This window comes from Phascolarctos cinereus, unplaced genomic scaffold, assembly GCF_003287225.1.
Source record: "Phascolarctos cinereus isolate Bilbo 61053 unplaced genomic scaffold, phaCin_HiC Scaffold_2;HRSCAF=192, whole genome shotgun sequence".
In the NCBI taxonomy this organism is placed as follows: domain Eukaryota; kingdom Metazoa; phylum Chordata; class Mammalia; order Diprotodontia; family Phascolarctidae; genus Phascolarctos; species Phascolarctos cinereus.
The window spans coordinates 367156300-367181659 of NW_027555625.1; the positions used below are offsets into that span (position 1 = coordinate 367156300).

Sequence of the window (25360 nt, forward strand, 5' to 3'; positions counted from 1 at the left end):
GATCTTTTGGTCTTTCATAGTTTTTTTTTTCTTACATTCTCCTTTACTTGCCTCTGGATTCTCCCTTTACTTTTTGATCCTGTGACAAAAGAATTTCTAGATCAGGCTTCTTGCTGCTACTGTACTAAGAAAAACATTGCTCCAGTCTCTGTATTAAGTTTCCAGATATGTTACTGGAAACTAGAGGGTCAAAGGTCATACTACCTGTTGAAGTCTGCAAAAATCAAGGCTGGGACATACAACTTCAGCTTGTTTTGACTAGCTAGTTCTCTGACTTTCCTGATGTAGAAATGCTTATCTTCCCCTTCTGCTACTTGCTTCCAGATGTGTATATCCTTATCTTCCCTTCCTGCCTTCTGTAAAACTCCATTATTTCCGTGCTGCTTGTGCATTCACATTCTAAATAAGACTGCTGAAACTAGTATCTGGGTTGACTTACTTTTTACACAGTGAAGTCCGCACTCCGAGTATAATAAAAACTATAGTACTCTCTCTTCATCATTGACTTAGTGATTGACAGCAATGTCTAATCAATGACCCCTTGATCATTTTTATCCTGATCTCTGCTCCTGCCAGTTGTGTACAGACCTCCAAGCTTGGGTTGTTGGTGGTCTCAGTCTCTTTATTTTATATTAGTGTTGAGATCCCAATTCTGATTAATCTACAGGGAGAAAAGACTGGCCCCAACCAGCCCTCTTTTCTCAGTCCTGATGCTCTTTCTCTTCTAGTCCGTGGCTCTGAGCATTGCATGCATCTTTAAAATCTTCTGCTACCTCCAGTTACCTTCCCTTTCCATGGGCAGAATCAACCCTTGTATCTTTTGTAGAGTAGATGTGGGAGCAGTTCAGGCTGAGTCACTGACATTGGAGATCCCTAGAGTCAGACTGAATCACAAATTTGTATGCTTGAGTTCACTGTGACAGGCATGAAGTCAGCTAGGGTTAGGGTTGCAAAACGGGCCCTGAAGTATTTAAGGTGTCTAGTGTTTTTAAGGTTTTGAGGTTGGAGAGCTTGAAAGAAAACAATCACTCCAGCATCTTGCTGCTCACCTGTCTACCACTGAAGCCCTATCCATACATTTAAGCATCACTCCTATCATATCAACACTGTGAGGTCTTATCTATTTTCTCCCATAAATCTTTTCTAGAGGGTCAACACAGTGTGTCCAGAGCCTTCTTCTAGATGTCTTGACATTGCATGGAAACCAACAGAGCATATGGGACAGATAGCGGCTATCTCATCCTTTTACTACGTAACTGGCCCACATTCTTTTCTCATCAGGTATGTCTTTGATGCTATCCTTTGTGCTACTTCTCATGTAATTCTTTGGTTACAATGTATTGTAGCCCACTCATATTCACCAAATACCTCTCTAATAAAAATAACAATAATAATAATAAATAATAATAGCTAGCATTTATATAGTGCTTTAAGGTTTGCAATACATTTTACAGATCTGATTTTAACCTCACAACTTTGGGAGTTAGGTGCTATTATTATTTCCAATTTTACAGATGAGGAAAGCAAGGTAGATGCGGGTGAAGTGACTTGTCCAGAGTTACACGGCTAGTAAGTGTTTGAGGATGGATTTGAACTCAGATCTTCCCGTCTCCAGGCCCAGTGCTCTATCTACTACAGCACCTAACTACCTCTTTATTCTCCTTTGGGTGTCCCTGAACTATAGAGACCAGCCAAGCTAAGAACACAGAGGTTTATTATCAGCAGACTGACCACTTTGTGGTGAATTCTATGGCTGTGACAACTCATGAAACAAAGAGAAGTCTAAAATAGTACTCTATGGGGCCACCTTCCAGTTTTTCAACGACAGTGGCAGAAACTATATGTAAATATTAACTTTGCTCCTGGTATGCTAAATGTGAGATTCTTTTCCAGTGACCAATACCAGAGGAATTGGATTATAGCAATCTTGACATTCCTAAGAAAAACAGAACCAGAAAACAAAAAGAAGTTGCAATTAAATGAAGAACAGTGCAAAGGTTGTCCTTGGAGAGAAGTTAGTTTTATCATGTACTCACAGTTAAAAAGAAACATCATTTCATGGTACGTTAGGTCATTTCCTATTGCCATGCTTGTGATAAAAATTTACAAAAAATGATTAATGAAAATTACTGAAGCTTACACATTAACAAATATTGCAGAGAATGAGAACATAAAGAAATTCTACGAAAAACTCAGTAAGATCCTCCCAATGAAATTAGCATATAGTTAAATTCTCAGTGACTTCCAAACAAGGATGGGTATGGGAAGAATAACAACAAAAAAAGAAAATACACGGAAACCATGATTTGAATGAGAGATGTCAAAAGCTTATAGATTACACAGAAGCCCTATGATTACATATCATGAATATATACTTAGAAAAGAAAGTTGGAATGCACTACATAAGAAGAGCTCTAAATAACAAAATGAACTTGATTATATTTGTGAAAGATAGGAAACAAATGGTTATCACTGTTGGAATCATTTGAAAATTAGCCATCTATGTACTACAGTTAGGCTATTGACTTATTAGAGCGAGGATCAAAATTAATACTAAATCAGGGGACAGAAAAAAAAGGGACATGGCAGAAAACTGAGATAACTCTAACCTGACCTATTTATGCTGCTGATGGCAAAAAAAAAAAAAAGAAATGGACAAAATACCAGGCATGTTATTCCCATTTCTTAAAGAAGTATAATCAATATAAAACAGTTGCCTTGGTGAGGAAATCAAGAGTCTAGAAACCTCCTTAGTCAGTGAACCCTTGACTTCTAAGTGGCAGCTCACTAGGAGTAACACTTAGGAGGGTTGCTATAGTTCTTTTTAAGTGACAATTAAGTCATATGCTTCAATATTTCATAGATACATGATTTATTGAAGTGAGTATTCTCTCTAATGGCAAAGATCACAATACGCCCATGCCTTTTCATCTTTTGCAACCCATCCACATTTTCTTATAATTCCTCAAGAGGGCTAAACATATCAGAGGGCTTCTTCTAGATGTTTTGATATCACAGGGATATTGGTGCGACACTGACTGTCCATCTGTTATACTTTGCTTTCAATATATGACGAATCCACCTTCTTTCCTAAATGTTCATTTCTTAGGGGCTGCATAGAACTTTGGAAAGAGCACTGGCTTTGGGGTGAGAGGAATCTGGGTTCATTTCATTCATCTGACACATCTGACACACTGACATCTGTGTAACCTTGGGCAAGTCACTTGGCCTTCTTAGGTCTTAGTTTCCTCATCAGTAAAATGAAGGGGTTGAATTAGAGGGTTTCTGAGGTCCCTTCCAACTCTAGATTTATAATTTCATGATCTTCTATGTTACTTCTTATGGGTGAATCATTGTCAACAATATGCTGTAGCCAACTCATCCTTTCATCTCTCGATTGCCTTTTGGGTCACCTGAAATTCTGCTTCTTTAGAGCCTGTGTTCTTTCATGATTTATAGCCATATAGCCTCACTAGCAGAATAATGATATTAAAAAAGATTAGGAGTTTTTTGTTTGTTTCTTGAGACAGGAGTCCATGATATGATTTTATTAAATAAGTTTCATCAGTTTTATTAAATTACCTAAATCTATTCCATAGGGTTTTTTTTATTACTTGTAATATCCTCTCAAACCACTTGGTGTCACCTTCTAACTACTGTTCTAAATTTGTTAGCTTCACTCTTAATTCATGTGGAAAAAAGAAATCAGTCATGTGTCCTTGTAGGCATGAACGGAGACCTTCTAAACAACAACTGTCTTCCCAGTGCTGTATTCTACACAGACAAAATGCTGCCTTATTAACAGTGAGACTGTTTAATAATAATAATTGACATTTATATAGTACTTCAAGGTTTGAAAAACATTTTGCATATAGTATCTCATTTGAGTCTCAAATGACTCCTATGAGGTAAGTACTGTTTTTAAGATGAAGAAACTGAGGTTCAGAGAGGTTGCCCAGAATTACACTAGGCATGCCACTGTGGTAAATGAGGAGGTAGAAGAGCTGAGTAAAGTGAATCAATGCTATATCTTTATGAAATATATCCTTTCCAAGGTCCTCCTAGGTAAGCCTCCTTTTGTTAAATAAATGTTAGATGATCTATGAGTGTGTCATTTCATTCTAGTCCTGAGTCTAAGTCAGGCCTGGCTCAGAACAGGGGTGGACATGGCAACTCGTACCCAATGTCATCACCCTGGCTGGTACCCTCTAAGGACCATCAAGCCTTTCTATTCTCTCTGTAGCTTAACTCTTACATATGAGTTGTTTCCCTGAATAACAATGTGAACTCTCTCAAACCAGGGACTCTCACTTTTTCTACTATTACCAGCAATTACCATAGTGCTTGGCACATAGTAAATCTTAATAAATGCCTTTTCATTTTATTCTGACTCACCATGGGCTACTGATCTTTTGTTGCTATGTTCATATCGAATCAATCAGCATTAAAATTTGATTAAAAAAAAGAATCAAAAACAGGCTTAGGGTCTATGATCTAAGAGGTAGGAGGCAAAGGGAGTTGGTTCATCTATTGATTTGCCAGTGAGAGGTGATACAATAACCTCAAAATGATTTATATATTTTGAAATATGAAACCTCAAGATGGTTCCCCTTGGAGACTGAATAAAGGTTGGATGAAAAAAAATAACCAGGATAAAGACAGAAATGACTAATGGGAAGTTAGAATTGTAGGACAGTGTGTGTATAGTTATATACTTAGCTTTTGGGGTGAGGAAATGAATTGGGGAAGAGGAGAAAGACTTATGTGCGTAGTTAGCATATATGTTAAATAACAATTTTTATATTGTACCCAGTCAGATTAAGATGTGGCATATCATCATCATTAATAATTTTGTTGGTCAATCCTAAATTATTCTTATAGGATGGCCCCTAATTTATTGGGTGGTTCCTCCATGTACATTATTGGGGATGACAAATCTTTAATTGCTACAGTGATTTCCACTGATCCCTTTAGGTCTATACCCCTTTCTTATGTATACAGAATATATTTACTTCTTAGAATTTTGTAATTGCAAGTGCTATCATTCTTTACTCTGAGAATATAAATAGATATTGTGTGCTAAAGAATATACACATTTGCATAGACCAAATCTCATACCACATACCAAAATAAAGTCAAAATGGGTTCATGATTTAGATATAAAGGCTGATACTGTAAGCAAACTAGGAGAGCAAAGAATAGTTTACCTGTCAGATTTATGGAGAACAGAAGACTTTATGACCAAACAAGAGATAGAGAACACTACAAAATGTAAAATAGATAATTTCGATTATATCAAATTAAAAAGCTTTTGCAACAAACAAAAACCAGTACGACCAAGATTAGAAGAAACATAGAAAGCTGGGAAACAATCTTTACAGCAAATGTCTCTGATATAGGCCTCATTTCTCAAATAGAGCACTGAGTCAAATTTAAAAGAATACAAGCCATTCCCCAATCGATAAATAAAAGGATATGAAACATGGCCATTTTCAGATGAAGAAATCAAAATTATCTACAGGCATATGAAGAATTGCTCAAAATCACTTTTGTTTAGAGAAATGCAAGTTAAAACAACTTTAAGGTACCACATCACACCTATCAGATTAGGTAATACGATAAAAAAGGAAAATGATGAATGTTGGAGATGATGTGGAAAAACTGTGACACTAATGCACTGCTGGTGGAGTTGTGAAGTACAAAATGGATAATTTTGATTACATTAAATTGAAAAGTTTTTGCACAAACAAAGCCAATGCAACCAAGATTAGGAGGGAAGCAGAAAACTGGGAAAGAATTTTTATAACCAGTGTCTCTAATAAGAGCCTCATTTCTAAAATATATAGAGAACTAAGTCAAATTTATAAGAATACAAGTCATTACCCAATTGATAAATGGTAAAAGGATATGAACAGACAGTTCTCAAATGAAGAAATTGAAGCCATCTATAGTCATATGAAAAAATGCTCTAAATCACTATTGATTAGAGAAATGCAAATCAAAGCAACTCTGAGCTACCACATCACACCTATCAGATTGGCCAACATGACAAAACAGGAAAATGATAAATGTTGGAGAAGATGTGGGAAAATTGGAACACTAAGGCATTATTGGTGGAGTTGTGAAGTGATCCAACCATTTTAGAGAACAATTTGAAACTATGCCCAAAGGGCTATAAAAATGTGCATACCTTTTGACCCAGACTTCTAGGTCTGTATCCCAAAGAGATCATACAAATGGGAAAAGGACCCACATGTACAAAAATATTTATAGCAGCTCTTTTTGTAGTGGCAAAGAATTGGAAATTGAGGGGATGCCCATCCATTGGGAAATGGCTGAACAAGTTGTGGTATATGAATATAATGGAATACTACTACGCTATAAGAAATGATGAGAAGGCAGACTTCAGAAAAACCTGGCAAGACTTCTATAGACTGATGCTGAGTGAAGTGAGCAGAACCAGGAGAACATTGTACAAATTAACAGCCACGTTACTTTACACTGACTAACTTTAATAGACTTAGCTCTTCTCAGCAATGCAAGGATTTAAGACATCTCCAAAAGTCTCATGATGGAAAATGCTACCCACATCCAGAGAAAGAACTGTGGGGTTTGCATGCAGATTGAAGCATACTATTTGCTCTTTTTTTCCTTCTGTTTTGTTTTCTCTTTCTTGTGGTTCCTCCTATTGCTTCTAATTCTTACTTACAACATCACTACTGTGAAAATATGTTTAATAGAAATGTATATGTGTAGCCTGTATCAGATTGTGTGCCATCTTGGGGAGGGAGGTGGGGAATGAGGGTTAAAACTCAAAAGCTTATGGAGGTGATTGTTGATAACTCAAAATAAATTAATAAAAAAACAAAGAATATACATATTCACATAAAATTTTTATATAGCTATATTAATAAATACCTTTTATTATCTTATTAACATCTTTATGTATTAGAAGTTTATTTCTCCTACTCTATGGAATCTGAGTTAGCATTTCACATCTAGAATCTGAAGGGCAAAAATAAAAACTATAAACATTTCTACTAGGCTTTTTATTCCTCATTCGAGAGAGCAACCCAAAGGCTATATTTCTGGTACTTGCTAGGTAGTTGGCACATATTTCATTAAGTGTTATCTGCCTTCTAAGATATATATGGAATTGATCCAAATTTATAAGAATAAAAACCATTCCCCATGGTCAAAGGATATGAATAGGCAGTTCTTAGAGAAAAAAAATCTAATCTATTGATAACCGTATGAACAACTGTTCTAAAACACTAATACTTAGAAAAATATAAATTAAAGTAACTCTGAGGTACCACCTTACACCATAAGTTTGGCAAGCAAGGTAAGGGAGATAATTTCTTCCCAAGTAGTTTTAGTTCACCAGGTTTAGCGGGATATTAGAAAAACAGATCAGTGTGTGAGTTTTATTTTCATTTTGAATTTAAGTACCTTGTTATATTCAATTTACAGTGAAGGTGAAGGTACATGGGCTGACTGAGAGCATAAGAAAAGATAATCAGTGGAGAACATAAGAAAATATAAGCAGTTGAGATGGGGCAGAGCTCTTCAGCAGAAAAAAGGAGACAGAAAATATCCTTTAAAAGTGTTAAAATGATTAGCAATAGGAGATTATTAATCACTTTTGGACAGCTGGTTGAATTTTTGATTCAGTGGAACAACACTGTCCTTGGGTTTTCAAGGAAGGGATAATAAATATAGAAAAATGGGAAATAGTAGGTAAACAATTAAGTGATTACTATCTTCAAGAATACGGACCTGGTGCTTTTCCAGTGTCCACTTTCACAATTTGGAATATACTTAAAATATGTCTCCAAAAACCAGAAGAAGTGTCTTTAGACATAAAAGTAATTAAGGAAGAAGCCTCTTGTTCCACTACAAAGAGGAAAAAGTTGCAGAAACGTTAACCAAAACAGAAATTAAAAATGAAGTAATAAAGTAGCTGAAGTTTTAACACCCCCTCCACACTCTCCATGCCCTGAGCTGTAAAAAAGGCTCAAGCTGCAGGACGAGAGGTCTCTATAAAACTACAGATTGCTTTGCCTCTTATAAACATCAAAACCTTAAGAAAGATTTTGCCTGGTTTCCATAACATCTATAATACCATGAAAAGAAAAGATAAAATAAAATAAAAATGGATATTATTTGATTCGTATAGGGGATTTCTGACAAGTTTCCCGCTTTTGTATTCTTCCTGTCATTTTTTTTTCCTGTGGGTGTCTGTGAGGTATGAATGATTGTAATTGTCTGTGTATAATATGTGTAAGCTGCAAGCTTTGCAGAAAGAGTTGGACTCTGAAATGCTGTTTTTCTTCCTCCCTTCCCCCTCCCTAATACCAGCCGCATTCCCAGGAGCGGGTGGATAGGGGAGAGAATGGGAGAAAAAGTACTTCATTATTTAGGTTATATAACTGATAAAAGGCAAGAAAGTTTAAGCATATAGGAATAAGAAAAGTATGGGTAGAAAGAATAGTATGATCTGTTTGCATGAATAGCAGGAATAGATGATTTGAGAGTAAAAGATTTGGAACCTTTTGGAGAATTGCTAAAAAAAAAATTTTCTTTCTTTTTTGCATTCTAAAGCTCTGGCCAAAGCTTTCGTTGTAAGATTGAAAGATCATCCAAGATAAGTTGTTGAAAAATATTCTCTTCCTTTCTCTTGAATTCCAGGTTGGGGTGGGGGAGAAAGAACGAGAAGAAAAGGAGGGCAAGTTTTCCTCCAGAAAGGAGGGTGAGTTTTCCTCCTCAGATCAAAAAGAAAAGTTTTTAAATATTGGAACACAATCAAAAGATAATTTAGTTCATTCAAATTAGTAATATGTTAGTTTCAAATTTTAAAAATATAGTATTGCTTCAAATTGGTAAATTTTTATGTTATGTCAAATAATTTTTAATAATTTGGATGTTATTAAAATGTGAACTAAAAGATAGTGGGAAAGCTGTGTAAAGCCAGCTAGATTATTTTATCAAGTCCAGTTAATCTTGTTTTACAATGTTCTATAACTGTCAATTAGAAAATCAGGTATTCCCATCTTTACCTATGATTAACAAACAACTTAGAGCTAAAACAATTTAAATATCCTTTATGAAAATTACCAAATTGTTAACTAAGTTATTTGAAGTCACTGTTTTAAAGTTAAGACCTAGAATTTTTAATTATTTATGAGTGAAAAGGAGGGGCACAAGGCAATTCCCTTCACTTTGTAAGTTTGCCAAGGCTCTTAGCAATCAGCTCTCTGAGCAAGGTCATCTGCTCTGAGAGAAGAATTTGTTTATGTTATTGAGTTCTTAAACAATTCATTTAACTGACTGAGAAATTGCAACTTTATATAAATGATGTCTAATAATTGGCTTTTTCACCAAGAAAAGTTCAAATTTGGGAAAGAAAGGATGTTAAGTAAAATTTCTTATATATGTGAGTCCTAGTAAATCTTTATTGCTTATTACACTTCCATGAAAATAAAATTAACTGTATCTGCCTTTAAGGCATAATTAGTGAAACACTGTTTGAAGTAAAAGACTCTTAGGAATATAACTAATTTTGTTTTGAGTTTAAATTTAAGTATAGTTGCCTCCATTAAATCAGTATTTGAAGTTTTCTTATTATATTCTTTTAAGAAAGAATGTTTCCCACCAGGGGCCAAAATTTTGTTCATAAAACTATTATACCTGTTAGGCAAAAATATTCCCAGACAAAAATGATTTATTATATGGATGATAAACTTTACAGTTATCCTACTACTACCAAACTCTCCTTATTAATGCCTAAGTTTTAACAAGCCTTTCAGTCTCATAGATTTATAATTACCCCTTAAAAGGTACAAAAGAAATCACCCTTTGCTTACTTTAAACTTTAGACATATTGGTTCACAGTCTACAATTAGATCACCAAAATATTACAAATTAGTCAAGATTCCTTAATAACTTTTAATAATTTTCAAATGACTTTTAAAAGATATTAATTAGCTTCAGCCTGCCTAATAGATCACCACTAATCAATTATTTTAAGATGAATTTAAACTAGTAGAATAAAACATAGTTGAAACTCAATTAATTCCCCTTAATTTGTGGGGCACAATATTTCACATTTAATGAGAGCTGTTATTTTCTCCTGCCCACTGTTTGTGCTTTTCCTATGCATAAAACTGACAAAATACAAAAGAAATCTAATAAATCTGTTTGGGTTCCTTAAAATTCACCTGTTTTTATTATTAAAAAGAAGTCAGGAAAATTGACGATGCTTTATGACTTCCTAGCCTTTGATAGTTATTGATTTAAAAGATTGCTTTTTTACTATTCTGTTACAAAAAGCTAAAAATGATACATTATATAGTGACGTATTTTGTAGCTGTTCCATTTAAAGTGAACTCACACATTTATTATTTCAGCTTTAATTAGCTTTACAAGACTCTGGGCTTATTATAGCCCTGGAAAAAGTTTAAGAAAAATCTTCATTCTCCTACCTAGGTCATATTGTCACCAAAACAACAGTGAAGCCACAAAAAGTACATTTACCTCTTAATTCTTTAACAGCATTTAATTTTAATGATTTTCAAAAACTTCTAGAGCATATTACTACAGAACATTTGTGTAATTTCTTTTTTACATTAAGAGAAGATCCTTATTTAAAGTCCCCTAGCATGTTAACTCTTAAAGCAAAAAATGAGCTTTAATTAGTCAAACAGAAAAATTCCTAAAACTCATTTCACCCACATTTCTTTATAGAAGTGCAAGGTGCTATTCTTAGTACTCCAGTGTCCTCTACAATTTTTAACTTACAGAAAATGTATTTGCAGTTATTCATCAACCTTTAATAAGAAAAAAATAAACACTCTTGTTTCCTCTTTAGAAGACTGCCAAATTGCTATTATTATTTTTTCTGGTCATATTGATATTGATAATCACTAACCAGCTCTCAAAATACTAACCTTTTTTACTAATTATTCATGGATATTTCAAAAAATTGTTAAATTTAACCTCATTCCTTCAACACCCACTGCGTTCACCAATGGATCAAATACAAATATATAACAGGATTTTGCTGAGCTTATTAATATTGTTTCTACTAGCAAATAATCTATTTATGTCTCTCAAAATATAGACTGCAAAGTTAAAATATATTACTAATACACAATTATATACCCCTTTATACCAACTTCAAAACTCACTTTGTTCATGTTATTACCTTATTTATATTACCTACATACAAGTACATTTTAATTTGTCTAGACTTTTTACTGAAAAGTAATACCACTATTGATTCTTAATTACAATTCTACCCAACACTTTTACAAGTTATTAATTGCTAACACTTGACTTTTTATTAAATTTTTATTGAGCTTTTTATTGACTATATTCTGCCAATACAACCACCTTAACTATTGAGAAGAAAATATTTTGGGACATTTTTAAATAAACTCCTACAGTATTACAAACATTGTATAAAGAATAATGATTATTTTTTAATTGTCTGTTTCATATATATATGAAAGGGCTTTTCTCCCAAACATAACTGATAATCTAATGTAACTTATATGTCTTCTTTTGAAAAGCTTTCTTATATTCACATTATAATTGATATTTTTTCTTCTTTCATTTTTACCACTTTTCAAACAAGTGGAACAATTAAACATGTAATCAATCGTATTTTACAAGCCTTCACAATTATTGAGTGTACTTACACAAATTAAAACAAATAATACTCCTATGTATGTTACTGAACATTTTCTTCTATTTATTCTTTTTATTACATTTCTCTAATCACAAACATTTTATGTAATTAAAAACAAAAATATTAAATTTTTTTTTACAAAAAAGGGGGAATCTGGGCTATTACCCCTTATCGACAATTGGCTATTAATTTTTGATAATTGGTTATATTTTTACAATTGGCTATTAATTTTCTAAATATTAACAAAGATGAGTACACTGCAGCCTGAAAACATCCAGAGGCCCGGATCCATTACCAGATCTATTACTAACGAGGGGATGAGGGTATGCTTATATTTTTTCAGAAAACTTTGATAAATCTGCCTGGATACCACAGAAAAAATGTCAGAGCATGTATAACAACTCACAGCTTGAATGCAGAGTATGAGAATTCGGAGGAAGCACAGATAGAGCCAATCTACAGTGACGAGTTGCCTTCCCACATAGAAGTCAAGTGAAAGCTCCCTTTCATGGAGCGATGGAAGACTCCTGAACTTGTATTTTTAGCAATAGTAGCTTTACTTTCTGCTCAACTGTGTAATGTACAGAATGCTCAGCACTGGACTTATTTTTCCTTTTCTACCCTGGTTGCAACCTATCACAAATATGGACAAATTGAGACTATATATATACTAATAACACCTGTATATTTGGAAGACAAGAAGATCCCTATCTCCAGGACAAAGTCAACGTTATGATTACCCTCAGATCTCTAGCATTCAGGACACCTATATGTTTTCCAAAAATTTAGCAACAATATTGAATCATGTCTGTTCCTTGTTACATCATTTGTTAATACCAGTTTGTCTATTGGATATGTACATTTTATTCAATCTAATATTATTTTTGAATTGAAATGATACTTGTGTCAACTGTACTCTCAAACAATTGATCATAATGACTATATCGTACTTTTGGTAAAACAATAATCATTTGTTATTTTCCCTACTAATATTTCATTCACATGAATAGTTCTAGAACTCTGGAAAACATGCTCCTAAAATTATTATTCCTCCTTAAGTCAATCAAAACAATTTATTGGTCTCCTTATTATTGGTTTAATCATTGTTGCTTCTTTTATTGTATCTATTACTGTTTTATCTATTGTGCTACAATCTGAAATTTAAACTGCATAATTTGTATATTACTTAGCAATGTTTAGTACTTAAAGCACAAGAAGCTATTGATATATTGTATAAAGTCAATTTATTAGATCAATCAGCACTGTATTTAGGAAATAAGTTAGAAACCCTTGACAACAAGGTTGTTACTGCAATATGGTTATAAATATTCATATATTTACATTACCCTGCTACCCTATGATGCTTCATGAGACAAGAGATGTACCCGCCTATTGAGGGCATAGCACAATTCTAATATTACCCTCAATATTAATACCCTTCATGATATTACTGCCAATTTTGAACTGCTCAGTATGCTAACAATTGGTCTATGATTTTACAGTATCAAATTTATATAGATACTATGGTGCAATAAGAATTGGATCTTTTAGAACAATCAGTAATTGCATTAGGTAAACACAACAATTAGAAACGCACTTCAATTTAAAACGTGATTATCGCTATTCATTTATCTGTGTAACTCCATATGTGTATTCAAATTTTACTAATGTAACTATTGAACAAATATTAAAGAAGTTCCAAGGTGCATGGCACTCTGACAATATTACCTGGGATATTAACCAGCTATCCAAAATACAACATGAAATTGCTGATTCTCATATTAATGAAAACGATCCTAAAGATATTGCAAAGAAATTGTTAGATTGGATTGATCAACTTAATCTTTTTAAGAATGTATTAAGCTTGTTATTGAATTTTTACCTTGGCTGTGTTTTGTATTAATTTTGTGTTTCCTCCTTCCCTGCTTGTTAAAATACACTCGCCATACTTTAGGTGAGATTTTTTCATCCTTTCAACTGCTCAAGTTAAACAGTCAGAGGGGGGGAGATTGTTGAGGGCTTGCACTGATGGGTTGGAGGATTTAGGTCAGGGTGGGTTGTTCCTGTTCCTGTCCATTATCTACTTTCCAGTTCTTTGCCACCATGAAGCTCCTACTTGTATTTTCTCTCAGTGGGTCCTTTGCCCTTTTCATTGACCTCTCTGGGATATAGACCTATAGTGGCTATCACTGGGTCATGTCCCAGACACCTGTGTCCCTGACAGTGTTTACTTTCTGGTGAGTATGAGAGAGATAAAGAGATACACGGGCCAGGTGGGTAACAGGTTTAGAACCAGTTCCGTTTATTGATCTGAGGGCTGGGGTTTTTATACACCATTCGTGTGAACAGAAGCCAGAGTGGAAAAAGCCAAGTATCAATAATAATTTTTCTCGTAGTAACAGTAACTGGGGGGAGTCTCCCCCGGAGTCGTCTCCTCGCTTCCCAGTAATCTTTCAAGGTCTGTTGAAAATCCTTCATCTTCTCAAGGGAAAGACAGCTCCTGGGAGAGGTCGGAGAGCCTACGTTCTGACTTAGGTGGCTCTTAGATAATGGACAGGAACAGGAACAACCCACCCTGACCTAAATCCTCCAACCCATCAGTGCAAGCCCTCAACAATCTCCCCCCTCTGACTGTTTAACTTGAGCAGTTGAAAGGATGAAAAAATCTCACCTAAAGTATGGCGAGTGTATTTTAACAAGCAGGGAAGGAGGAAACACAAAATTAATACAAAACACAGCCAAGGTAAAAATTCAATAACAATAACTGGCTCAACAAGTTATAGTATATGTATATGAAGTATTGCTATTGTACTATAAGAAATGCTGAAGGGGATAGTTTTAGAAAGCCTAGGAAGATTTGTATGAACTGATACAAAATGAAATGAGCTGAAACCAGGAGAACAATTTATGCAACATACTGTAAAGAGAAATGACTTTTTTGAAAGCCTTAGGAATTCTTACCAACACAATGCAACCAACCACAGTTCCAGAGAAGTCATAATGAAACATGCTATCCATTTCCAGACAGAGAGGTGATGGCCTCAGAGTGCAAACTGAAGCTATTTTTTTTTAATGTGGCTAATGTAGGAATTTGTTTTGCTTGACTATACATGTTTGAAATAGGTTTTTTTTTTCTTGCTTTCTCAGTGGGTAGGGGAGGAGTAGGCAGAAGGGAATGAATAGAGAAAATAAAGTAAAATTGAGTTTTTAAAAAGCATTCTTTATATCCCTTATTTTTTCCTTCCACCCCTTGAACTAGCCAAAGTCTTCTCCTCTTTTCCATAATAACCTCATAAAATGTTCAGCGTGGCACCATTTGCCAACTTTGAGTAAATCAGGGAAACTTCTACTTTCATATTCTCATCCTCATCAACCAATTACTTTGCTGAAAGATCCCAAAACAAAGATCTGGAAACAGAAGTCGCAGATAACACCCATGTTCCTCAGCACCATACAGAAATGCCCAAAAGGAGGAAGTACTTTAGCATACATCAGGGACTGGACCTTTCCTATACAAAATGAATGCTGGGAAACCATCCCATTCTCTTCTCCAGCCCTCCTCAGACCTCAGGTGGCTGTACAGAATATCCTTTAATAAATATCCACTGGACCTCTAAGTCTTGTGTATGGGTTTCCTTTTCCCGATTAAGGTGAAGAGTCTGGGTCACCATATTACCATTCACATGGAAAGACATTTGCCACCAAATGAAAGAATTAGAATTGGTAGAAGAAACTAATTAAGTCTCCTATTCATTTTTAGATTCCTTAACCTTGAAGAGCCCTTATTTCAATTGCTTTTGATAAGTGGCCTTAATTTAGTGGAAGATCTATGGAAAAACATGAATAAGAATCACATAAGATGAGAAGAAATGGTTAAGTTGAAATTTGTACCAATTAAGAGAAACTTATCATCTTGTAAGACTGTATCAGTCTTGGCAGTCACACCTCATCAGTACCTTCTGACCTTCTGTTTGGAGGGTGGAACAAGACCCAACCTTCATTTAAGGAGGGTGCCAAGGCCAGCTATCTCTTCATTTCCCACCTGATTGCATTCCTCTGCACTTTTCCAATGCTGGTTACAGGTACCTTCCCATCTCCGATACCTCCCTGCTTTTCAGCTTCCTTTTGTGTGTTTCTTTCCCCATTAGATTATAAGATCCTTGAGGACAGGAACTGCCTTTTTTTTTTTTTTTGGATCTGTATCCTCAGCACCCAGAACAGTATCTGGCATGTAGCAGGAGCTTAATAAATGATTAGTGACTCACTATTGATGAGATCACCAATTCATTGGCATAAAGAATCACAAATTATATAGCATGTATATTAGTCACTTTTACACCTTTAAGGTTTAGGAGGCCTATACTCTCAGTGTATAGGAGATATGTTGAGGGTAATAAGCACTATCACCTGCAAGTTATGTATCCCAGGGTATCCCTGAGGCACTGGATAGCTTCAGTTTTGTGAAGGGGAGAAGGCACAAAAGGGAACAAGTTTCTACTGGCCCATAGTAGATTGAATGGTAAGAAGTGAGTAGAGGAGCAAGAGATGACCAATGGTACCAGAACTACTAGTGTTTACTGAAAAGGCAAGACCCCTCAATTTATAGGAAACCATATGTCTCACCCCCCCCCAACTCCTGACCAGTAAGTGATTTTTTCTGGGAATCTCTTAGAGGAAAAATAACTGCAGACTCCTTAGTTACCATGGGCTTTTGGCCTTGATGGGAGTATATATTTATTAGTATTAGGACAAGTCCTTTACCTGCATCGTTTCCATTTCAGTAAGAGGAATAATTACTGTGCTCAAAGTCTAGGACTTATTAAGGGAGCTTATTTCTTCAAGGAACCAGATGCTCAGCAGTAGGTAGGAACTGCTAAGAACCATTTGCTCTCATTTTCCATACCTGTATATGTTAATCTGTATGTTAATACCAAAAGATAGTGTGACATAATGATAGAGTTGACCTTGAAGCCAGAAAAACCTCGGTTCTAGTCCTGCCTCTGACCCATCTTGGCTGCATGAACTTGGACAAGTGACTGAATCTTTCACAGCTCTAGGAAGCTACCTAAGACTTTCAGTTGCAGAGAAGGGGCCAACTTGCATTAGTAGCAAGAGCTCACTCAGGAGTTCCCTAAACCAAAGAAATAATAGGTCCAGTTCCTAACCCTATGTTAGGACTATGTTTTACTGAAAACTGTAGGATGGAAATATATTACTTTCAAACTGTACCTTTCTTTACATAAAAGAACCTAGATAATAAGAAAACATGTATCCCTTGATGTAGGATTTAAGTGCCAGATCAAATTTAGTAATAAATAAATAAACAAATGAATGAATGAAATAAATGAGTGAATGAATAAATAAATAAGTAACAAAACCAAAAAACTTAGATTGAAACAAAGTAGTTGAGGTTGGGGAAAAAAATTTAACAATACTTAAATGCTATACCAGAAAGAACGTTTCTTCCTCTCCACAGTCTTCTTGATTTAAGACTTACATTTTTTCCAGTTTTTAGGACCAATTTTTCAGCATTTATGTGGTCCAAAAAATTAGGATGAGGTTTTCTCCTACGATAATCCTCTTCGCTAAAGGGAATTTCAAGATCATCCTGTAAAACAAAAATTTTATATATTAGAACCACTTACATGTTTTATGCCAAATATCTATAGCTATATTTAGTACTTTACATGTTTAAAACTGTTTTTCTCAAAACAATCCTAGAAGGTATTATTATTCCCATTTTAAATGACTTACCTAAGGTTGGTCATACAGCTATTAAAGTAACAAATCTGTGATTTAAACCTACTTTTTGAACGATTCTAAGTCCAAAGTTTGTTCCCTTAAATAAAACTGCTGCAACCTGATTACTTACTATAGGACCCTATTAAGCTCACACAAAGTTTTAAAAATCTATTGTTCACTTTAAAATTCTTAAAATTATCTTATTTTTTAAAAAAATGATCTAGTCATGTTTTCATATTTTCATAAAATTTAAATTTTTATAAATGCATTTTATTAGATGCAATGTATAATAAAATAAGTTCTATTAAAACAAAATATTTTGTTTCATGTTTATATAAAATTTCATATTTCATATTAATATTTTGTATTTCATGTTTATATTTTAATAAAATTCTAAAATGGAAAAATTATGCTCTTTTCTTCTCAATACAAATTTGTAAGGCCAGAGTTAGAAGTATACGCTAACTTTCCCTACCATGTCTCTCCTAGTTATGGTACCTGGTAATGAACTGAACTTAAAGACTTTATGATAAAAGCATTTAATATAGCTAATTCAGTCGGAGGAGAAACTAGAGAGAGAAGGTGAGTATATATTCTAAGCCCCCTTCCTTTCTTTAGTCCTTGATTTATCTATCACTTGGCCTCAAGTTCAGGAGTTGGGAACCTGCCAGTCAAACAGCTGTACTTGAGGACCTAGAGGTCCACATGTGGTCTCGAGGCCACAGGTTCCCCATCCCTGCAGTTGGCACCTAACCCCTGGCTTATATGTAAATCTCTAAATTGGGAGGTAAAATTCCTACTCTACCCTTATCTCCCCTGAATACTAATCTTATCTCTATTTATTATTTGATCAGGCAGTCCCCCATAGTGTGACTTCAAGATTCAACTCTTTTGGAAATGTGGGATTTTCAAATAATCAGGAAGGTTGGTACTTAAAATCAGTGGTGTAGTGCAAACAGCACTGGATCTGGAGTCACAGGAGCTGGGCTTGAATTCTACCTCTGCCACTGACTTGAGATCTTGAGAAAAGTCATTTCATTTACCCAGGTCTCAGTTTCCTCATCTATAAAATGGGAGGACTGATGATTTTTAAGATCCCTTCTACTCTAAATCTATAACCCTATGAACACATAGTTCTCAAACAATCAAAGTATACTACTTTATTACCTTATTGTCTTTGGCATACTTCCCATAATCAAAATAAACATTTAATAAGCATCTACTATGTGCCAGGCACTGTGGCACCGGCAATAAAAAAAGAGGCAAAAGACAGTTCCTGCCCTCAAGAAGACTAAAATCTTATGTGGGAAACAACATGCAAACAAATACATACAGGATAAACAGGAAATAATTAAGAGAGGGAAGAAAAGACTTCCTGTAAGAGACAGGATTTTAGTTGGGGCTTAAAGGAAGCCAGGGAAGTCAGTAGGCAGAGATGACGGCAGAGAGTGTTCCAGGCAGGGAGGAGAGCCAGAGAAAATGCCCGGAGGCAAGAGGTGGGATGTCTAGCAAAGTGTTAGCACAGTGTTAGTTAGATGGAATGTTAGCAAAGAGGCCAGTGTCACTGGATCAAGAGTATCCAGCTGACAGCAAGGAAGTGAATCACTAGTGGAGAATGAGATATAAGAAGACTGGAAAAAGTAGGAGGGAACTAGGTTATGAAGGCCTTTGAATATCAACAAAAGATTTTGTATTTGATCCTAGAGGCAACTGGGAGCCACCAGAATTTATTGAGGGGTAGGTGGGTGGGTGGTTGACATGGTTAGACCTGTGCTTTAGGTCTAACTTTGTGGCTGAATGGAAGATGGACTGGAGTGGGGAGAGACCTGAGGCAGGCAAACCCACTAGTAAGTTACTGCAATAGTCCAGGTGGGAGGTTCTGCACCTAGAGTGGTAACAGCATTAGAGGAGAGAAGGAAGCATATTTGAGAGATGTTACAAAGATGAAATCCACAGGCCTTGGCAACAGATTGAATATAGGAGGTGAGAGATAATGAGGAGCTGAGGATAACACCTAGGTTACCAGCCTGAGGGACTAGGAGAATGGTGCTGCCCTCTACAGTAACAGTGGAGGCGGAGGAGGGTTTAGAGGGAAAGATTAAAAGTTCAGTTCTGGATATGTTGTTTAAGATGTCTACTGGGCATCCAGTTTGAGATGTCTGAAAGGCATCATGGGATGTAAGATCGGAGGTCAGCAGAGAGGTTGGGGCAGGATAGGTAAATCTGAGAATCATTAGCATAGAGATGGTAATTAAATCCACAGGAGCTGATGAGATCACAAAGTGAAGAAGTATAGAGGGATAAGAAGAACCAGAATGGTTAGAGGGTGAGATCTGGATGAAAATCCAGCAAAGGAGACTGAGAAGGAGTGGTCAGATAAGTAGGAAAAGAACCAGGAGAGTGATGTTCTGAAAACCTAGAGAGAAAAGGGTATCAAGGAGGAGGTGATCAAGAGTCAATGGCTAGAGAGAGGTCAAGGAGAACAAGGATTGAGAAAAGGCCAATGGATTTGGCAATGAAGAGATCACTAGCAACTTTGAAGAGAGCAGTTTTTAGTCAAATGGTCAGAAGTTGGACTGTAAAGGGTTAAGAAGAGAGTAAGAGGAGAGGAAGTGGAGTAACCTAGTGTAGATGGCCTCTTCAAAGAGTTCAGCCACAAAGGACAGAAGAAATATAGGATGATGATGGGGAGGGAAGGATCAAGTGAGAGTTTTTTGAGGATGGGGGCGATATGGACACATCTATAAGCGGTAGTGAAGGAACTAGTAGAAACAGAGTGACTGAAAAAAAGAGATAGAGTGGGGATGGTAGAGGAGGCAATCTGTTGGAGGAGACAGGATGCAATAGCATTGCTTAAGTAGGTAGAGGGGTTAGCCCACCTCATCATGTGGAACAGAGGTGAAGGAGGAAAAAGGGACAGAAGGAATCTGAGTGATAAGGAAGAAGGGAGAAGAGGGAACTCACAGCAAATGGCTTCCATTTTTTTCTGGAAATGATGAGGGAAGGATTTACTAAGAGAGTAGGGGGAGGGACAGCCATAATAAGTTTGAGGGATGAAAAGGTCTGGAGGGTGGGACAGTGAGCTGAAGAGCAAGTCTAGTAGGTTTGTCTAGCATCAGTGAAGGCCCAGTTGAGGTTACGTAAAAAAATCTGTAATGGATCTGGTTAGAACAGTTGCATGATTTTCTCTACCTTTTCTGAGCAGCAGGAGCAAAAGTGGTGGATGGTGTGAGTGACTGAAGGCTGAGAATATGGTCAGATAAAGGGATTTCAGAATTCCTGAACATGGGTAGTACACTGCGGATTATGACAATATCAAGGGTATGTCCATTTTTGTGTGCAGCTGAGGTGGCATGGAGGAATATGTCATGGGAAGTGAGTGGGTTGAGAAACTGAATGGTTAAGGAGTTTGAGGGAAAGTCAATACGTATGTTGAAGTCTCCTAGTATCTGGGCAGGAATTGAAGAGGAGAGAAACTTTATGAGCCATGTACCAAACTCATTGTGGAAAGAAGGGGAATGACATGGAGGTATGTAGACAACAGCTACTAGGATTTTGATTGAGTGGTAGAGATGAATAGCATGAACCTCAAAGGAAGAGAGGTTACTAAGTGATAGTGCTCAGGAGAGAACCTGGAAGTGGCAATGAGGAGCAAGGAGCATTAGAACTACCCCTCCTTGACCTGTGAGCTGAAGAGGAGTAAAGGTGCAGTTAGTACTGGAAAGGACAGACAGGGAGCTATGTCATCTGAGGGGAGCCAAATTTCAGGAATAACTAGGAGATGGGAGGAAGTGGTAGAGGAAAAGATTTAGGATAAAGGGAAATTTATTGCCTATGGAACAGGCATTCTAGAGGGCACAGTGGAAGGGCACAGTGGAAAGACTTCATCCCAACTCACAGAATTGAGAACCTATTCTCAGCAGGTCTTCAGCTACTTCTAATAAATACATTCATGATTCTATAAAGGCATTAAGTCAGTAGTTTCATAATGTTTTGTATATCAGTGCATATAAAAATAATGATTCTTATTTTCTAAAAATCACATGTCAATAGGAACACTCCAAAACCAAATGTGTGCCCTTATTTGGTTACGGCTTTTAAAAACAGATATCAGAATCTGACAGCATTAGGTAACAGATTAACATCAGTATTTTAAAGATGAGGAAATACAGTCTCAGAGAAATAGAATGACATGCCCAAAGTCACACAACTACTAAGTGGCAGGCCTGGCACTAGACCTCAGGCCTTCTAACTCCAAGTCCAGAGCTTTTCCCATTATACTACTATATATACTATTATACTACCATATATACTATAAGAGATAGTATCACTACTTTATACTACGATATACTACTTTATACTATACTACCATATATACTGTAATAGATAGTATCACTAGATGAGTGGTGTTTATGAATCAGTACTTGGCACCGAGTCTTGCACAGTAAAGGGTTTTTGATGAGTGATCCTCTCCAACCTCCTCATTTCAGATTACTGAACTGATTAACATTCAGTCAGTTCTCTACTCCCCAGGGCTGTCACATGAAGAATGGGTTAGGCTCGTTTTGTTTTGTCACATAGGGAAAACCAGGAGCAATGGAGAGAAGTGGCACAGGGGTCAATTTCGGCTCAATGGGATGTCAGAACAAACTTCTTATTTTATTTATTTATTTATTTAGGCAATTAGGGTTAAGTGACTTGCCCAGGGTCACACAGCTAGTAAGTGTCAAGTGTTTGGTCCGACGCCGGATTTGAACTCAGGTCCTGCTCACTTCAGGGCCGGTGCTCTATCCACTGCGCCACCTAGCTGCCCCCCAGAACAAACTTCTTCATTTGAATTTGGGTCTTCCTGACTCCAGGCCTGGCACTCTATCCACTGTGCCACTTAGCACCACTATAGGACAATGAGAGCCCAGTTGTGACTAGAACAAATGACTTCATAGTAGATGTGGTTGGCACAATTGTGCAATTTCTGCCTGTGACTAGAAATGGAGAAGCCATCTGCCTGGTAAGGGTCATCCAGGTTTGAGGATTGGAAGAGCATGATTAGAAGGAAGGTGAGGGGGCGATGTATTCAAGAGGACAGAACAGTATATAGCTTAACTAGCTCATTATAGCATCAAGAAGAAAGGGAGCTAGGTTATGGACTCTTCTTCCTGTTCTAGAGGAAGGAGGGGTGGAAAGGTTGACCGTCACAAGGAGAATAGTTTAAGCATGAGGTAGAGGAAGAGACAGAAGGACTGGGAATTAGGTTTCTAAAACAGAATTTCAGAGCTCATTATCATTCAGACCACATAGTTAAGTGTCAAGGTAAGATCTGAGATGCTCGTTAGATAGCTAAGGTGTAATGAAGATGTAGATCATGAGGTATCTAGAGGTAGCTTTCATTGCTGTTCAGTTGTTTCAGTTGTGTATGATTCTTTATGCCCTCATTTGGGGTTTTCTTGGCAAAGACACTGGGAGTGGTTTGCCATTTCCTTTTCCAGCTCATTTTATGGATGAGAAGGGTGTATGGGGCATTCAGGGAAGCCTAGCACCTCTGGCGTAAGGGCTTGCTGAGCCCTTTCCAGGGCTGCTCAGCCATCTTTGGCGTCCACCTTTCACTCAACTCTCTACTGTGGCTCCAAGAAGCTGTAGCAAGTGTAGTGGCCAAGGGTAACTTACAGGCCTCAAACCTGTCAGTGAGTTACAGGGATGTCTACTCCTCGCATGTGAAAACTTTCCCAGGAGGACCTGGTAGATGAGAATAATTTGTTCGAATGGCCACGAAGGCAGCTGAAGCAGATGATGTGGAGCACTCAGAGTGTGCCAGACAACAAAGACACCAAGATAATCCACCGAACCCTGGGTTATCACCTGACTTTTGTCCTGGCACTGGACTTTCGTGACTCAGAAAGAGAGAATGAGGTTGACAACTTTGTGCAACTCTACCTCACTTAAATCCAATTCACTTGTAAATCAAGACATCTCCCATGATATCACTGGTTCTCTTAAAAAAGGAAGGACAAGCGATAACATCAACAAGTGAAGAAACTGAGGCAAACAGGATTAAGTGACTTGCCCAGGGTCACTCAGTTAATAAGTGTCTAAGGGTAGATTTGAACTCAGAAAGATGAATCTTCCTGACTCCAGGCCTAGCACTCTATCCACTGCACCACCTAACTGCCCAGAGGTAGCTAGGTGTTATAATTAAAGCACTGGATAAAGAACTGGACTCCAAGTCAGGAAGACCTGACTTTCAACCTTGCCTCAGACACTTAACACAGCAAGACCCTACACAAGTTGCTTAAACTCTCTCAGTCTCAATTTCCTCATCTGTAAAATGGGGAGATTAATAGCATCTATCTTACAGAGTTCTTATGAGGATAAAATGAGAATAGACGTAAAGCATCTTATAAACCTTAAATTGCTACATACATGTTAGCTGTCATTATCATTCTTCAAAGGAGACAAATGAACTGAGAGGCTAGGATGTTGAGGGGAAATCGATGTACATATTTAAGGTCCCAAATATAAGGGCAAGTGTCATGTGAAGAAGCCTAGATACTGAAGTCCTTGAGAGAGGAAGGAGAGAGGCCTGAAGGTTGGTGGATTACAGTAACAAGGATTTGGGCTTGATGATTTAGACAGATATAGTGAATTTCAAAGAGGCAGAAGCTGCAGAATAACAGCGGCAGAGAGAGTAGAGTAATGGCAGTGAAAACAAGAAGCCTCAGTTTCCTTCCCTGTAAACATGATGACTCTGAGGCCCCTGCCAGGTACAGACTGAGGATCTTTAGAATAAATAAGAACAAGTCACTTCATCCCCCTGGGCCCCAATTTCTTTTTCTGGATAATTGAGAGGAACAATGATTAATAACCAATGATTTGAGGAGATCCAAAGTTCCCCCTTTTTCTAAAGTCCTAATTTCAAAAGTTCATTCTCTTGAAGGACATTACTGATAATGAGTAATGGAATACTATTGTTCCATAAGAAATGATGAACAGGAGGACTTAAGGAAAACCTAGAAAGACTTGCATGAACTGATGCTGAGTGAAGCAAGCAGAATTATGAAAACATTGCACACAGTAACAGCAACACCGTGCGATGACCAATTTTGATAGACTCAGCCCCTTCTCAGCAATGTAATGATCTAAGACAATTTCAAAAAACTCATGAAAACGCTATCCACACCCAGAGAAAGAACTATGGAAACTGAATGCAGATCGAAGCATACTATTCCCCCCCTTTTTTTTCTTTCTTGTGGTTTTCCCCTTTGGTTCTAATTCTTTTTTACAACATAACCAATATGGAAATATGTTTAATATGATTGTACATATATGGCCTATATGAGATTGCATGCCGTCTTGGGGAGTGGGGAGGGGAAGGAGAGGGAGAAAATTTAAAATTCAAAAATCTTATAAAGGTGAATGTTGAAAACTAAAAATAAATAAATGTGTGTGTGTATATATATATATATATTCATTCATTCATTTTAAAAGATAAAAGAGAGGAGGTTTTCATCTTATCCTAAAGATAATAGAAAGCCACTGGAATTGGTTGAGTAGGGGAGTCACATGGTCAAATTCTCACTTAAGGAACATTATTTTGGCAGCAGGGTGAGGAATAGACAGGAGTGGTGAGAATTTTAAGGCTGGGAGATCAAGCAGGAGACTGTTGAAATAATCTAGGTGAAGGTTGATGAAGGCCTGCATTAAAATGGTAGCTATTGTGAGTGGTGAGGATTTAGAAGCAAGAAATAGAAAAAAAACCCAACAAGATTTGGCAACTGATTGGAGTGTCGAACAGCAATGAGTTGAGGATAATGGTGAGATTATATATCTGAAACACTGGAAGGACAGTGATACCTTTGAAAGAAACAGAAAAGTTTGAAAGAGGGGAAGAGTTAAGGAAGAAAGATAATGAGCGCAATTTTAGACTTGTTG

General features: G+C 36.6%; 1 protein-coding gene across 1 annotated transcript in view; it reads right to left on the reverse strand.

The window, feature by feature from the left end:
• AK7 (adenylate kinase 7) overlaps positions 1 to 25360 on the reverse strand; it is a 119938-nt gene that overhangs the window by 73664 nt on the left and 20914 nt on the right. Inside the window, exon 5 of the mRNA XM_021007319.2 lies at positions 17190 to 17300. Coding sequence (XP_020862978.1) covers positions 17190 to 17300 — 111 coding nt within the window. The remainder of the gene's footprint in view (positions 1 to 17189; positions 17301 to 25360) is intronic.